The 16,679-nt window shown below is 40.4% G+C and overlaps 1 protein-coding gene across 11 annotated transcripts in view; it reads left to right on the plus strand.

Moving 5' to 3' along the window:
- Positions 1-16,508, plus strand: part of SWT1 (SWT1 RNA endoribonuclease homolog) — a 31,863-nt gene extending 15,355 nt beyond the window's left edge. For 9 of the 11 annotated variants that reach the window (XM_065072769.1, XM_065072774.1, XM_065072768.1 and 6 more), the window contains 5 exons: positions 201-412; positions 2,056-2,184; positions 11,678-11,744; positions 12,609-12,673; positions 15,388-16,508. In XM_065072769.1, coding sequence (XP_064928841.1) covers positions 201-412; positions 2,056-2,184; positions 11,678-11,744; positions 12,609-12,673; positions 15,388-15,493 — 579 coding nt within the window. In that variant the 3' untranslated portion in view covers positions 15,494-16,508. Of the gene's footprint in view, positions 1-200; positions 413-2,055; positions 2,185-11,677; positions 11,745-12,608; positions 12,678-15,387 lie in introns of those variants that run through there. The other 2 variants (XR_010474411.1, XR_010474410.1) reach the window with 2 other exon arrangements.
- The last annotated feature ends 171 nt before the right edge of the window (positions 16,509-16,679 follow it).

The following is a 16,679-nucleotide window of genomic DNA, read 5'->3' on the forward strand; positions in this document are numbered from 1 at the left end:
TTGCAAACCTCACTTAGTTTTCTCAATTATTCCCGTAATTTAACAAAAAATATTGCGGGAGATGTTGTTGCTAAGGGTGTTTTCAAAATGTAGCTTTTATTTTCATGTAGCAAATATCTGCCTTGATGTTGAAGTGTTCAAGTTTTCTGAAGTTGGGAACCAAACACATTCATTATTTGTTTGCTGAACTGTTTTATAAGGTGAGGTCAGGCTGTGAGCAGGATTTATCAGAAGACATCATGGTCGTTTCAGAAAATGCTGCATGTGAAAAAATGGAAGCCATGACACCCAATCTTCAAAATCGTGAAGAAGAAAAAAAGTTACATCCGAGCTTTCATGTGGCTCAAGAAAACAGGCACCAGGAAATCTGGTCAGTCCTTGAAGGTGTGTGGAATACAATGAACTTGTACAGGTATGGAAAGCTAAAGAAATTCCGAACTTCTTCCTAACCTTATGGAATTTCCAAATGCACTTTAGAAATGGCTTTTTTCCTCCTAGTTTAGAGAAGAAGCTGTTAGTAATTACTCAAAGTTGACAAAAAAACCCACACAACTTGTCACACAGAGAAGTTAGGAGCGTGCAGATTGTTACATGGGTGCAGTCAGTGATCTCTTTAGTCTGCTGCTCTTTTTCTGGACAGTGGCTGAAATAAGTTGCCTTAGAGAACTATGTTGAAAACTCTACAAGAGCCACAGATCTCATCTTTATCTATAAAAAAGAGGCACTCAAGTTTTAAGTTTTCTTGTGGGTATTTTCTTTCCAAATCCTGTGGAGCTATACTATGCAAAATTGTTTACTTTTTAATCAATTTGAAATACAAGTTTTCTTGTTAAGCAAACTCCTTCACTCTGTAAAATCCACATGTAGAATCTAGTGATGAATTTCCTTTCTCATATCATCTCAAAATTGTATGAAATTAAACCCCTCTCTTTCTGGTTGTTTAACCATTGTTTTAATTTTAATTATTTTTGAAAAATCTGCTGGAAGATGACTGAGATGCCATACTTTTGGATGCTATCACAGAATCTGAATAGATACTGTATTTCCTTTTTGTAGTCTTGGCCTGAAATATTTTCAAAAGAGAGACTCTGAGTTGTGTCAAGCAGAAAGGAACTCTATTTTTGGTGATCTATTAAGGACTTAATAAACGGTAATAAAGGGCTTAATAAACAGTAATGACAACTCTGCCAATATGACTTCTATACAGGCATTTGAATGTACTATAGAGCTGCACCAGCACCTTCTGGTTTGCACTAGTGCAAATTAATCCGAATTGAAGCTGGTTTCAAGTTGACTTGGTGTGGTGTTCAAGTCAGCTGAGGATCTGAACCAGAGAACAATCTTAACAGTTTTCTTGCTGGGATAGTAATTGTGAAGATTTCGTACAGGCATTGAGGAGATGCTCTTTCAAATGTAGCATTTTATAATGAAAATCCAGCTGGACTGTTGGTTCTCACTACCTGCCAAGGCCCATGCTGTGAAAAGAAGATAAAATCTTGGAATCAAAGCTCACTTCACATTCTTTTTGTTCATGTCAAGAAAATCCTACTAGGGCTAATTCTTCATGGGTGCGCTGCAGTGCATGGCCCCAGTGCAACCATTGCAGGGAAAGTGTCGAGTAAATCTGGAAAATGAAGCTGCTTGGAAGATTGCTGGAAAGCACTATATTATAACTAATATATATCATATGATAAAAACTAATGCTTTGTTTCTTTAAGCTAAGAATGCTCTTCTAAGAGAGGCTTACTCAGGCCATGCATGAAGAGACTGTGTCGTTCTCAAGATTAGTGATAAATACTGTTAAAGAATACAGTCACCGAGGAAAATTTTAAACAGAAGTATAATTGTAGGGCATGCTCTTTCTGCTGTTTGTTCTAAGACTATTTTGAATAACATGGTTTTAGTACAGATTTACATTTGACTCTGTGTTGTTGCGGTATGTTGGTTTTTGTTTAATAGTCGAAGTACAATGTGTACAGTAGGTAATGGGTTTCTGTGAATTTTGAGGATTTTTATTGACTGCTTTTCAATGTCTCTTTTTCTTTTGAATATTAGTATTGAAATTTTCCAGAAGTTGGACCCAAACGCAATAACTGTGACTGCAAAGTCTTCGTTTGAAGAAGCTTTTTTAGGTCTGCAGAAACTCTTGGCAGCTGTGAATGATATCCGTGAAGGAATTAGTAGGTAAGCATTTAAGATAGTGATAGTAACAGTCACATGAAGTCATAAAACCCACTGAAATCTCTTGATGCCAAACCGCAATTTATTATGTGTTGCTTAGTTACATGATTTTTAGTAAAAATCTTGGTATTGAGGCTACCTAGGACCATTTCTGGTAGGAAGAGCATTAGAAATGCTTGCAGACACACATATCTCTCGCAGTGCATTTTCTCTTTTATGTCTTGGGACTCTGCTCAGTGTCACTGCAGCGATGACATGATGAGCTAATACCTTAGCTCCCATGGCAAGAGCTTTGAATAATTCAGAACGTTTGTTTTTCAAATGCGAGGCCCACGGGAACCTGGACAAATTTCTGATTTAGTGAAGGACATAAAGTTTTGGGACTTCACTGTTACTGATTCTAGAGTGTTCTTTATGAGTCAAAACCTATAGTGAAGCGGTAACAGTGTCAATAAATCAGCTGGACTCATGAGTTTAGGAAGGATAATGTTCCTTCTGTGTTCCTTCTTTTTTTAAAGAGTACAGAATAATAAAAATTATTCTTTCCAAAGAATAAGGTATCTCCTGTGTAGTGTTAGCTTAGTCCTTTTTTTTTTTATAGCAATGAAGTTTATTCACTGACACCAACAGCCAGAGGAAAAATACTTTAAATGGTCATGATTGTGGCATTCCTCAGTTTCCCATTTGCTTTAACGAGTGTTTTTAGGAACATGTTTGTAATTGTGGTTAAAGTGCCAGTAAGTGTCGTGAGCATCCTCAAGCGAGACAGGCTGTGAATCCAAGTGGCCGGAATAATTTGATTTGGGAAAACACAGCACTTCGCACCCTTCTTTTCACAGAATCCCAGAATGTCAGGGGTTGGAAGGGCCCTGGAAAGCTCATCCAGTGCAATCCCCCCATGGAGCAGGAACACCCAGATGAGGTTACACAGGAAGGTGTCCAGGCGGGTTGGAATGTCTGCAGAGAAGGAGACTCCACAACCCCCCTGGGCAGCCTGGGCCAGGCTCTGCCACCCTCACTGAGAAGAAGTTTCTTCTCATATTTAAGTGGAACCTCCTGTGTTCCAGTTTCAACCCATTACCCCTCGTCCTGTCACTGGTTGTCACCGAGAAGAGCCTGGCTCCATCCTCCTGACACTCATCCTTTATCTATCTGTAAACATGAATGAGTCCCCCCTCAGTCTCCTCTTGTCCAGCTCCAGAGCCCCAGCTCCCTCAGCCTTTCCTCACACGGGAGATGCTCCACTCCCTTCAGCATCTTGGTGGCTGCGCTGGACTCTCTCCAGCAGTTCCCTGTCCTGCTGGAACTGAGGGGCCACAACTGGACACAATATTCCAGGTGTGGTCTCCCCAGGGCAGAGCAGAGGGGCAGGAGAACCTCTCTGACCTACTGACCACCCCCTTCTAATCCACCCCAGGTACCATTGGCCTTCCTGGCCACAAGGGCCCAGTGCTGGCTCATGGTCACCCTGCTGTCCCCAGGACCCCCAGGTCCCTTTCCCCTACACTGCTCTCCAACAGCTCGTTCCCCAACTTATACTGGAACCTGGGGTTGTTCCTGCCCAGATATAAGACTCTACACTTGCCCTTGTTATATTGCATTAAATTTCTCCCTGCCCAACTCTCCAGCCTGTCCAGGTCTCTGATGGCAGCACAGCTTCCAGTGTCAGCCGCTCCTCCCAGCTTGCTGTCACCAGCAAACTTGCTGACAGTCACTCTATTCCTTTTTGCATAGTAACAGTGCAGATAGGTTAGAAAACTGTGGAATAGATGCATCCCTGTATGTTAACAGTCTATCTTTTAGGTAAGTGTTAAATTCCATTTCTGCCACAGGCTTTTACAGCTTTGTTAGAGATTATCTAATAAACATATGCTTTTTTTTTCTGAGAAGTGGGGGTTTTTTATCATTCTACCATAGTAGTGAGCTTTTAAACTTGCGTTATCAGTCCTTATCGAGGTTCATTACAATCTCTTCTGATGGATCACAGTCCTTGTGCTACAGTTGTCACAACAGTCCTGCCAGGTATGGATGTGTGGTTATCCCGGTTGTCAAGTGTGAGGTCTGACCTGTCAAAGCACTTCAAAAATCTGTCACTTGGGACTTGAGCTCATTTTCACCTGTAACTGTTAGAGTATTTATTTATATATATATATATAATAATTACAGTAAAAACATGCAAACATTTGCTTCACTTATTGCCACTCCCAAATAAGTTTTCATTGCCTATTTTTTTATCATAGTCAAAAGAATATTTCCTGAATTAAAGTGTTTCAGAAATACATCTATTCTGTAGGTCCCAAACACGCTTCAAGGTACACTCATGTGAAGTGGTGTGTTCACATGAGCATGAAAGACCATCCTGCAACAGTAGGTATAGGCCTGATTTTTTTTCTGTCCAGCACACGAATAGTGGGACAAGTCTATTCAAATAATTGTTGTCTTTCAGAGATAAATGGTTTAAATAGTATGAAAGCAGAAACAGAAAAATATGGGTAGAGATGTGAGCTAGAGCAGCTTGGCGGTAATTGATTAATTTTCATTGCTGATTGCTTTAGTATTCCCAATTGAGATTAGACTTTAGTAGCAGCAATGTCAGGATTTTCTCTGAAGAAATTGCTTTAGTAAAACAGGTTACTGCTAAACTCGGTTCTTTTCATTGCGGTCCCGAAGTTCTTACAAAAAATCCTGTGGTTATCAGTTTATATGTGTGGTGGATGCCATTTAATGGGAATATGGGTGATTCAAGGTTATTTGTGTTGCAGAGGTGTTTGTTAACACTTTGTGTGGCTGTAACAACAGACAGTTTAAAAATGTCTTTCAGTAGAAGGCTGTTTACCTCCTGTATTTCCCCTTATGGGAGAGCTCTGTAAAAATACAAAGGTCTAACAATATATCAGAAAAATCTGTTTTATAACAGATGTACTTTCTTAATTAGAGCCATGAAAATATCTGAAGCAAAGGTAAACGGGATTCTGTCATTTGATTTTGTTTGAAAAGAAGAGGCTGTTTTCTGTTCCACGTGCTTACCGTGACACTCAATAACATTTATGAAATGGCTTTAAAACTTCCTTTCATACTTTAACATTTTCTACCACTGAACTTTATTTATGCAACCGGGATGATGCTGGGAGAGGAGTAATTTCCTTGCAGGGTTGTGTTTCCCAATGCCTGCCCTGAGTTTGTCGTGCAGTAGGAGGCACCATGGAGCAAGAAATTGAGAGAGACTAGCGTGTCACCATCTGTTTCAGTCTTGAGTGTAGGTATTGAAGTTATTTTCAGGCTTCTGAGTAGGTTTTCTAGAGGGTCAGTATTTATGAATCATTGTATGTTTGCCTATATTACAGTGTATTAAAACAAAAAGTCTGAAGTTTTCAAAAGCAGGAGAGAGGCTCGTTTTGCCCAGGTCGCTCAGCCTTTTGAAACCTGAACTCAGAGTATATTAATTTTTCTTGATTTTTTTTTAAAACAATTCCGTTCAGTGGCTTAGACTTAATTCAATGGTGTGATGGCAGAGAAGGCACCTGGAGAAAAAGTAGCAAAAAGTCCTAGCTTGAATATTTGGAGGTAATATGGCTTTTAGTGATAAAATACAAGTGTTTTCTGTGTTCCTTCTATTCCTTGCTGTCCAGAACAAAGAACAGAGCAACTGTCTTGTGGAAGTTCTGAAGTTTTACAAATAAGTTACGCTAAAAGTTCCATTGCATTAAAAGTTCAGATTTTCAGATTGTTCAAGACAATTAGAAAAACGCAATTACACCTCTTGTGATAAATATGTGTAGCGATACCCTTCCTCCTAACAATAAAAATACTACAGTAGTGGCACTGCTACAGCTGCTCACACTTGATGAGCAGAACATAGTTACGACAAATACAGATATTAAAACAGGGAGGGGAAAAAAGAGCTATTCCATGGGTATAATATATGTTGATGTGTATTACATTGACTAGGCATGAACAAATATATATATTTCAAGTCAAACTTTAAAACCATGGCTTGTTTTTAAATACTTTTGGATTGAATAACATTTCTGACTGGTTTTAGTGGCAGTTTGTATTTATGTCGTATTATTTGGGCTGGGTACTATTTGGAACTAGTTAATTAGGGGCCCTAATTTAAGCTCTCTTAAATAAAATCTTTAAAATAATTAGCTTTAAAATAACTTCTTGGTTTCTTAGTAGCTCTTTGAGGCAACAGAACTAGTTCTACAAGTCAAGGTTGTGCTACATCTCTCATCACTTGTCGAAATTCTTCCACTGATTCTGCTGGAAGATGTTTGGGTCCATCTTCGAGAGAAGTTTCCTACCCAAGTTACTTTTAGATAAGAAATCCCAGTTAATAGAAAAAGTTTAATCTTTGAGTTGACATAATTATTTCTAGTTTCATTTTTTTTTTTCGTGTGTTCACTGGGAAATATTTTGTTGTTCATCTGTCAACTTCAAAATCACTCACAATTTACAGCATATATTCTTAGATATAATCCTTAGGTATTTATACTAATATAATGTTGGCTGTAAAAATATTTATCTCTTACTGCAGTAAGCGGCCTGAATTCTACTTATATCACCTAAACGGCATTTCTGCCCAGTTTGCAATGATGAAGTGTTTGGAAAGCACTGATTTAGATGAGGACTCTGTAAACATTTGTAAATTAAAAGTATAATATTAAAGATCTTCTCAGTAGTACAACAGAGCGTTCGTGTATTGGAACTGATGACTGAATTGAATGTTTTTGGATTAACTTAGTGGAGTGTTTTGACCACACGCAGTCAGATTGGCACCATTTTCTCCTAGTTGTACCATTTCCTGCATGGATTCTTTGCCATCTCCTGTTACATTGGAATTTACCTATAGCTTTCTCTGCTGCCAGCGCCCACGTGTGTCCTTGACCCTTTTGCCTAATTTAATGAGAACTGTATGGAATTAAGTTTCAAGACCTCTGCCTCTCTTAAATACCACCGAAACTGGCCACTGCTTAAAAAGGTGCAGGGCGGAGATGTTGCTGTAGCAGCTATTTAAGCCTTGTTGCCTTTAGAGCAGTCTAGAAAACAGAAAAATGGGAATAAAGGAGTTAATGTTGTAAAAGCCTTTCTGACCTTGCAAAGCTGGAGAACAGGCATCTGGACAAAGCGGGCCTAGGATTTGGCATCCAAACTGCTTCCACAATGGAAGCTAGCATGAACTTGAATTGATTTGGGGAATAATCCCCTTGATTTCTCAATAGGATGGTGTTGAACAAAACTCTGCCGTGTGTAGATCATTGTAACAGCAGTTTGAGCCCCTTATTGCAGTGCTGTGTAATGAGCGATGGTTAATAAGCCACTTAGAAGCTTTGTTTTTCCATTTGTCATCTATTTTATTTCCCTGATCTTCTGGCCATGAGGTTAAATGGGGCTTTTAATGGGTCGCGTTGACTTTTTTGCCGTTCAGTCATACGCCTTTTTGATGAACCGCACAGATTTATTGAATTAACACTGTATGACAGTCTTATCGGTCTGGCGCCATGAGTGATTACAGGGAGCTGGTAAAGAGGAATGGTTTGGTGTGACAAACGCCGAGCTACAGGAATTTGGCCAGATTTGAGAGCCGTTACCACAGAGTCGGGCACGAATTTATCCACATCCTTCACTTGTCATCGCTCCGTTTTTCCATGTTTGTGAGTAGTCGGCACACTGAGCTGCTTTCACAGCCACATTGCTTTGTGGGGTGGTGTTTGTTTGTTCGTTAGTTAATTTTTCTTCTATTTGAGAAGTTAATTTTCCAATCCTTTCCAAATAGGCTTTAATTAATTCCCAGGTCTTCCCTATGCACAAGCGAGGAACCAGACTGTGAACTGTTTTCCTGTCCACTTCCATTCTTGATTATTCTATCTTCCACCCTGTGCATGCATTGGGCATCAAAGCAGTGTCAGCCTAAAGCAATGTTCATAGTTTGGGAAGCCCTGTTGCTTAAAAGATATAAATCATTAGTCTGACACTTTCCTCACGTACTGAATATTTCCAGAAAACTGCGCGCAAGGCTACTGTAGCTTTTAGCTTGATCGATACATTGCTCAGAACATGATGTTTGGATTAATTAAGAGTTGAAGCACATGATGTTGGGGCTGTTTGTGGTTTGGTTTTGCATGGCCGGAAAGGCAAAGTGACTCAGTGGATTTCCACCCTCTGCTTTTGAATATATTTCATGTCGTGTTGAGATAAAATAAAAAGTGGTTAATATTGCAGAGGTCACAATACTGAGGTTCAGGTTCTTGGTAGATGAGTTTTGCATAAGAGCCCATTTGCTTCATGTATCATTAATTCAGAGGGTGTTCTCTAGACATAGTTCTATAGCTGAGGCAGACTTTTTGTCACTGAGAAGCTTTGATGAAAATGAGATCAACTTGATTTAGTGAAATAAAAGACGCAGAGTCAATGTGCATACAAACGTGTTGGGGTTCCCGGTGTACATCTTGTAAAATCTCTATTTCCCGTAATACGGAATAGTGGCTACAGGACATGAAAGAAACATCAAATGACCGCAGCGGTGGTGTGAAATCAATGCCCTGCAGACAGGAATGTGTTGGAATTTTCTACAGAAAAATATATTTCAAGATTGGAGCTGTATTCTAGTTCCTTGTTAGTTGAAAGCAGCAATAAACATGTTTTATGAATGCTGACCTGGTAAGAATTTGTGGGGGAAGTTACTGTACAAGCTCTTCTCTCCCCAACTTCTGTTCAGTACTCCATGAGTAGCGATGGTTCCTCCTTGAAAACAACAAATGTCTTTTATTTGACGATACTGTAAAGCTTTGAGCCAAATGTCAGACTTCTCCTTTCACCATATAAACTCAGAAGCAATCGCTGTAATAATCCAAGCAAACTCCATAAAATAAGTTACAGGATTTAACGTTAAGTTGCTTGTATGCTTATTTACCTACGTTTTAGTTTCTTTTTTTACCGAAGAACTGGAAGCACGGCCGGTTTGTCCATCCACCTGAGGTCTGGTAACGCACAGTGAGCCAAACCCATGGTGTTAGTTTGTTAGCACACTGGGGTCAGCAGCATGGAAATGATTTTTCAATTTGATGTATGAAGAAATGAATGTGATGAGTGGTGAGGGTTTGAGTGCATAGACTGGGAAGCATCACTGGACTATTTTCAAGTCTGTGACATCCTGAGTGTTGTCAAGGCTCGGAGATTTTAATAAATTGTTTCTTTTCTCTAGTAATCATTGAAAAGTGCTCTCTTCAATGAGAAAAGATCAAATACAATCTACGTGCGATGCTGGTGCTTTTGTGGCCTTCGGTTTGTGAAAGGAAAGGGAATGTGGGTGGTGCGTTGGCTGAGTCACACTCACAGCACAAATAAAGGTCTTTGCAAAACCAGGGCTCTAAAAATGACCTGGGAATTACAGTCTAATAGTGCTTTGAAAATGACTTTCGAGCCGCTTTTCTTTAAGTGTGGCCTTGCTGAGAACATTGGAGTGAAAGTTGAACTTTCCAGTCGCTTCTTGGCTTGGAGGCTGGAATCAGGGGGACAGCAGCAGCTGTGCCGAGACACCGTGTATAATCACAGAATCATTTTAATTGGAAAAGACCTTAAGGTCATTGAGTCCAACCATTAACCCAACTCTGACCACTAACCCGCATCCCTAAGAACCTCATCTCTATGTCAAAGGGAACAACAGCACTGATTTAAGGATCCCACCTCCCACTTTGCTCTCAGGCTCTTCCTTCACCTTTATGTAGCTTGTACATACGTTTTTCTTCCACGGAATCGAAAAGCCCATAATTATTCCAGCTCTTCCTTATCTCACCAGCCGTCCTTTCCCCCTGCTCCGTCCTTCCTATAGAAAACATACCTGGCTGGATTTCCCCGCGGCAGCTGCCTTACTTATACATCCTTCCATATACATCCTTGGCACAGCAAGAAAAATACCATGATTTTGCCCCAAGATATTGTGTGGCAATATTGTGAAGTTAATAGTCAAATCTTCCCTTTTATGTTTAGCACAGTTCTGCATTCGGCTTTAGGAAAACAACCCCGCAAGCTTTCCTCCTTTTGGCATGAAACAGAAGGCAGAACGGTACAAAAAGTCATTGGCAACAGGAATCCACTCTTTCCCAGGCCGGGATATACTCATTGATGGATGTTGCCGACGCGGTGCAACAGCTAAAGCCGCCACGTCCTGCGCGGATGGAGCCGCTCGGTGGGAATCGCAGCTGCGATGGGCTCCGAGCTGCCAAAATTCCCGGCGTTTCCAGGGGCGTTTGCCAAATTGTCAAAGCCGGTGACAGCTCTCTCGCTTGGAGGGATTTTTAGGAAAAACGAGCCAATTGGTCCTATTTTTTGTTTGGTTTTTTGCAGTTGGCAGGTTAAGCGCTTTGGTTTAAGGCAAACAAGATTCTGCGTGCGTCTTCTTATGAAGGGGGGAAAAAACGTGGCTAGTTTTTGTTATAGTGATCATTCCAATGGACAATCATGATGAAAATAAGCAGCGGGCTCGCTGGTGATGATAAATGCTGTGGTGTGGTGCAGTCTTCCACCTTGTCTAAAATACAGTGTCTTATTTAGCGGGTTTTTTTAACTTATTCTCTCAGTTTTCTTTTCCACTTTGTAATTAATTCATGTATAAAGGCTTACAGCTTGCATGGAGGAGGAGGGGAGAATTTGGGCGCTTTCCCATGGGAAAGTAAATAGACCTTCCCAAAAGGAAGACTTTCTTTTTTACCAAATCTAGTCATTTTCTTAATCATTATTTCCATACTTAAAACTTCACGTGAGGCAGAATTTTATGAGTATTTGTTAACATATGTGAAGTGCTACGGGGTTTTTAATGTAGATTTTAATGTACATCTTCTAACGTTTCAGAGGGTTCCGTATTTTCCTAGTGAATGTAGATTAGGTTGCACTGAGGAATAGCTAAATTATACCTGCTTAAATAGATGAAGATAATTAATTTTTGAGATAATCACTTTCCTAATGGATCATAAAATACCTTCCTGTGGCTGTCAAACCCTGTTTTCGCTTCTCAGTATTGGATGGGAATTGGGTATTAGGAGAAGTAGCAAATACGGTGTGGGAATTGTAGCGTTTGAACTGTAAATTCGAATAGCGGAGGGAACAAGTTAAAGCTTTAGCTGGTGTGTTGCTTCGCTGCTGCTGCTCCGTGTTCATCCAACAGGCTCTGCTTATGGGAAACAAATGGCTTTTAATTATTGCTGCTCTTCTCTTCCTCTATATAGAGAAATTGCTCAGAAAACCAACAGCTGAAATTTGAATTAGGAAAACCTTCGCAGAAAGTCCGTACAGCAAGAATAAGCTCATTTAATTCTTTTAGAGGAGTGGAAAAGGGGGGGTGAAAGGGAAAATTCTTCAAAGATCAGAATTTTCTTTTTGGTTAAAGGAATTAGATATATATTTGTTTTAATGGAGCACTTCTGAGTATTTTAACTCATCCATAGAATCCTTTTATATTTGTTTAAAACCAAAAAACCCCCAAACTTTTCTCTTTCAGAATTTTGGCCCCAACCAGTAGTTTCCAAGATATTTGGACCCTCTATAACTTCCTCATAAGCAACGAGGTATGAAGTTTTCTTTAATGTTTTGTCAAACACACTTCAGTTACTGTTTCTTATTTAGAGTAGTTATGAAGTTAACTGTCTCATCATTGTGTTTCCAGTGAGCTGGAATTTTGAAGAATTGCTCTTTATCATTAGATGTTGGACATAAAAATATGTATTTTTTTGGTTGGTGTCTACCCAAAGTTATTTGAATCTCTACCGATATTTGAGTTTTCTCAGGGCTCATGTTGTGAATGATTTGCTGTGGGGAGTAAAAAACCCTGAGGCCGAAGGCACCCAAATATCATTTTAAGAAGCGAGCGAATACATTGGATTAGGTGGTTCTATGGAGAATATTGGCTGCAGTTCACAGGGAGAAACAAGAGAAACTGAAATCACCAGTTATTGATGAAGTTTTAACTCATTTGTGCTGCAATGAATATTTGCGGTAGAATAGAGGTATTTTTCCATTTAGTATATGACATATTTCAGATTGCAGTCCTCTCTATACATGAAAAAATACTTGGGTTTTGAGCCTCTACATATAGACTCTGTTTATGGAATTAACACAAATCAGAACTTCATTTGCTATAGAACTGTAGGGTGAATTGGGAGGGCAGGAAGAATGAATTACGGTCTTTTATATTTGTACAGAAATTATTAGAAAACGGAGCTGGAGTGTGACACCTATCACTCTCATTATATACAATAATCATTGTTAATTTGTAATATTTGATTCTATAGCATGATTTTTGAATGTACTGTCTCAAATTGAGAGCCCGTTCGGTAATATATTAACCAGATCTGTTATACCAGCTGTCTAATTTTAATCGGAACGCGATACTTGGTAAATCGCTACGTTAACGCTTTGTTCTTTTGTTTCAGATCAACAGCAGTATAAAATTCACTGCTGAGGAGCTTTACGAGTGCGTTTCACAGGAGATCTATCGGTAAGCTAATTACTGACCACACCAGATGGCTTTTGAGACAGTATTTTGAGACAATACTAACCAAAGTACCATCAGAGAAATCCTTTGGAGAAATAAAAATTGCCACTGTAGGAGGGGCAGAAGGAAGGTGAGTGGGGGTTAGAGCATGAGGTTGCATTTAAGTGAATTTGGGTAGAGCTGAAATTCTCTTTTGGTGATGAGGTACTTGTTGGAAAGGAACACATTACTGTGAGAAACGTGGGTAAAGTGGCTATTTCCACTTCAGGAAGCTTTTCATTAGTTCAGTTGTTCTGTTGCACAGCTGACTTAAAGGCCTTGAAACTATTAATCTGAAAATGAGTGTAAATATTTTCTTCGATGTTCCCATTATACGGATATGAATTGGCTGGAACATAAGCAGGGGCTCTGGTGTGATACAGCTGGTTGGGTATCCAGCAGATGTGCTGGGCTGCTGTTCTGAATTCCAGTTAAAGGCCTTGAAACTATTAATCTGAAAATGAGTGTAAATATTTTCTTCGATGTTCCCATTATATGGATATGAATTGGCTGGAACATGCCAGGATATGAATCTTGGTTCCATCAGCTGCATAAAAGGCTTGAAGATTATTGTAATCTGAGTAAGCAAATGATTCTAAAAACCTTTGCTTTGCCTGGTGTCGAGGGTTAAGATTGCGGGGTGACAATAAAACCCTGGCAGATGTATTGTTAACCCCCTCTCCCCCCCCCACACTTGGATTGATAGTGATTTCTCAAACCTTCCATGAATGTGAAGGTGCCAATTGCCAGGTCAGGGCAATTAGTTGCCTAAAAAAAATGCCGAGACGCTGTGTAGAATCACAAAATCCTCACCTGCTGAATCTTAATTGGAATGAAGTTTTGAACGGTTCGTATCATTTAATAAATGACAATTTGATGGAAGGGGTAAGTGGTAGAAAGACTTACTCAGGCTTTGTTTCGCAAGGCTCTGATCTTGTCTGAACTAAGAAAATACATTGGAGCACTGAGCGTTCAAGTAAATCACTTGAAAGCTGCGTGGGACTTTGACGCTGCTCTTCTTGCTCTTGCACCTGGTTGTATCTGCCTTGCAGTGTGGTTTTGAGGGCGCAGAAACAATCTCCCTTGACCTGTTTAACGTAATTTCTAGTTGCTGCAGTAATTACATTTGAATTAACCCGTTGCACTGTTCTTGGGTATAAAAGTCCGCATGTAGTGTCATCCTAGTTACCACTTTCACTGTTACTCAGTGGCCACTGGAATAACACAGGGAGAATTTTAATTGAGGGGAGAGTCATGAAGTATTCACGTCTCAGCTGAGACTGTATTTTGTGCTAAGGTTTAAGGCTGCACTTGTGTGACTTGTCTTGCTTTTGTTCTCTTGTTTTGAGGAGCACCTTTAAATGGGCTTTTGAGCAAGTATCTTTTGGAAAAGCCAAGTTACAGCGTGTTTGCTGTGTAATCAGGATTAAATTCCTCTGGCGAAACAAAAGTCTAAATAATAAACCGCTGTAGTCAAGAGGGGTTTTTTGCGTGTAAATAAATGTATAAAAGACGGTTTGAACTCAACCTTCCAAAATCCCCATTCTGTCAAGAAAGCTGATAGAAGAAACCTTTCAATGCTGATTATTTATTAAAACTGCCTCTGCATAATGCAGTGAAAAGTAAAAAGGAGCTCTGCCTTTTCACTGAGTTGCAAGTTGGGGGTTTTAAGGTGTTCATAGAAAATCCAGCCTTTGCTGCTTTTTGGATTTTATGGAAATGGCCTTTTTGATTACACACATCACCTTTGCACCTCTGGCACATCATGCTTGTACAAGCAAGATCATAAAAGTCTGTGCTAATTGTATAAAATAGAGATTTTTACATATGAATGAGGTTGTTTTTGAAACTTATAGAATTCAGCTGATACACTTGTGGTTGATTTTTATTGCCTTTTTTTTTTCTCCCTAATAGCAAATATGTTGGGAAAATTCTCTAGCTTAAGTACAGAAATTAGGATCTTTTTTTTCTCCTCACTATTTACCATTTAACCAATTTTACCATCGAATTCCAATTTCAAATAGAAAAACAGGAACAGGTATTTTGACAGTTTTCCCGCTGGAAAAAAGGCAAACGGCACAGGGAAGATGGTCAGAGTGTGCGAGCAAATTAAAGTGCAGCAGGACCAGCCGTGGCTTGGTGTCTACACATGAGTTTTATGAAAGTGGATGTGGGGAATGACATCCTGGGTCTGGCCCTTTTGCCAGCATTTGTTAAAGCCAAGTGCGAGAGGTACGGGACAAGCTGCACGTTGAGCTCAGATTATCCCTGAAGTCTCCGTCCACATTGTAACTGGATAGAACTTGGTAAATATTTAGGAAATGTGGAGTTGACACACAGCTTAGACACACTGAGTACAAAAAAACAGTAATGTTTTCTATGCAAAGGCTCAGTTTGGTGTTGACTGAACTGATGTTTGGTGTGGCTCTTAGATTGTCCCTTTTTCAAGGTGTCATCGCAGGAGGCAGCTGGGAACACGTAAGGCTCAGCCAGCTCTGGCATAAACCCGATATTTTGCTGTGGAGATCCAAATACATCTCCATTTCCAGACATATTGAGTATTTTCTGCTTTAAAGCCTATTAGAATCCGTTTGAGTTTTGGTTTAAGGGACTATATGGGAATGTTCCGTGAACTGGGTTGGTGGTGTCCCGCTAACCTGCGTCTCGTCTCTCCGCAGGGAGCGGCTGGAGGTCGGGTGCTGCCAGCTGGCACAGCTGGAACGCGCCATCGAGCAGTGTCACACCGCGGCACACGCCGAGGCCAAGAACCGCGGCTGGCTGTGACACCGGGGCCGAGCTTTGGAGCTGCCGAGCTCGCCCCTGCCTTGTCCTCATCCAGACAACATCCGACTCCTAGGGGCTGCGCAAGGGACACACTCGAGAAACCAAAAATCTGCCTTTTCTCTTCTCAGTGGTGCCGTTTTATACGTGAGTTGAAGGAAAAACCCAACTAGTTGTTACATATATACATTAAATGTGAGAATTTCTGCCAATGGGCAGGTAATAGAATTGTCGGTCTCCAGTGAGGGGCTCTGGCGTGATACAGCTGGTTGGGTATCCAGCAGATGTGCTGGGCTGCTGTTCTGAATTACAGATGTTGCGTTAGGAGCTACGTCCTTTAATGCTTGCGTAGGAAAATCCTCGTAAGGTGTTTGTTTTGCTGGGACTTGAGAAGTGACAAGTGAGACCGGGGGTCTGAGGAGAGCAGCTGCAGAATCAGCTGCCTGGGATATGGACACGAAGCACTGAAGCGCAGGTGCAATGTATGGATCCTACATAGTGCACTATATACTGAAGAGAGGATATAGAATGGGGAAAGAAATGGATTGAAGCTCATTTTTAAACACACAAAGCAAAAAAGACCCCACTGCCATACAGGTGTGTTTGTCCTGTACCTCTTCTCAGCAGAAAAGGGTGTTTTTGTTAAAATACCCACTTGAGCTTCATCCAGCGGGAGCCTCTAGAAAGTTCCTTTGGGAAAACTCCTCATCCTTCCCCTTTGCCACCTTCCCTTGCGGAGGCAGGAGCGGTTTCCCCTCTGTGCCTCGGTTCTGGTTGAATGTACCAGTTGTTGCTCTCCCAACCCACTTTAACTCCATGGAACTTTGGGATGGAACTTCAGTGCTGCTGTGGCCTTTACAGCTACCTCTTCTGTGTATGTACTTGTACAGAGAGACAAAGGGCAAAGTTCTAAACGGTTTATATTTTGATATTGACTTTTAGATGTATTATTTGTAAAAAAAAAATCTTTTCTTGTTAAAATCAGATTTATTGTTATAGTAAATGGCAGTTGATTCTACGTGGCTGTTTCTCCGAGTAGCTCGGTTTTCGCTTTGCCTAATTACTGTGGATGAAAGTTCAATGTAGTTCTTGCCCCCAGACGTTTGGAACTCAGAGGCGGGTTGGTAGAGTTACTGTTGGAGCCAAAGGGATTTTTCCATTTGTTATCCCATAACTGTGGGGTAAGTAT

Source organism: Columba livia, chromosome 8 (assembly GCF_036013475.1).
Source record: "Columba livia isolate bColLiv1 breed racing homer chromosome 8, bColLiv1.pat.W.v2, whole genome shotgun sequence".
In the NCBI taxonomy this organism is placed as follows: Eukaryota; Metazoa; Chordata; class Aves; order Columbiformes; family Columbidae; genus Columba; species Columba livia.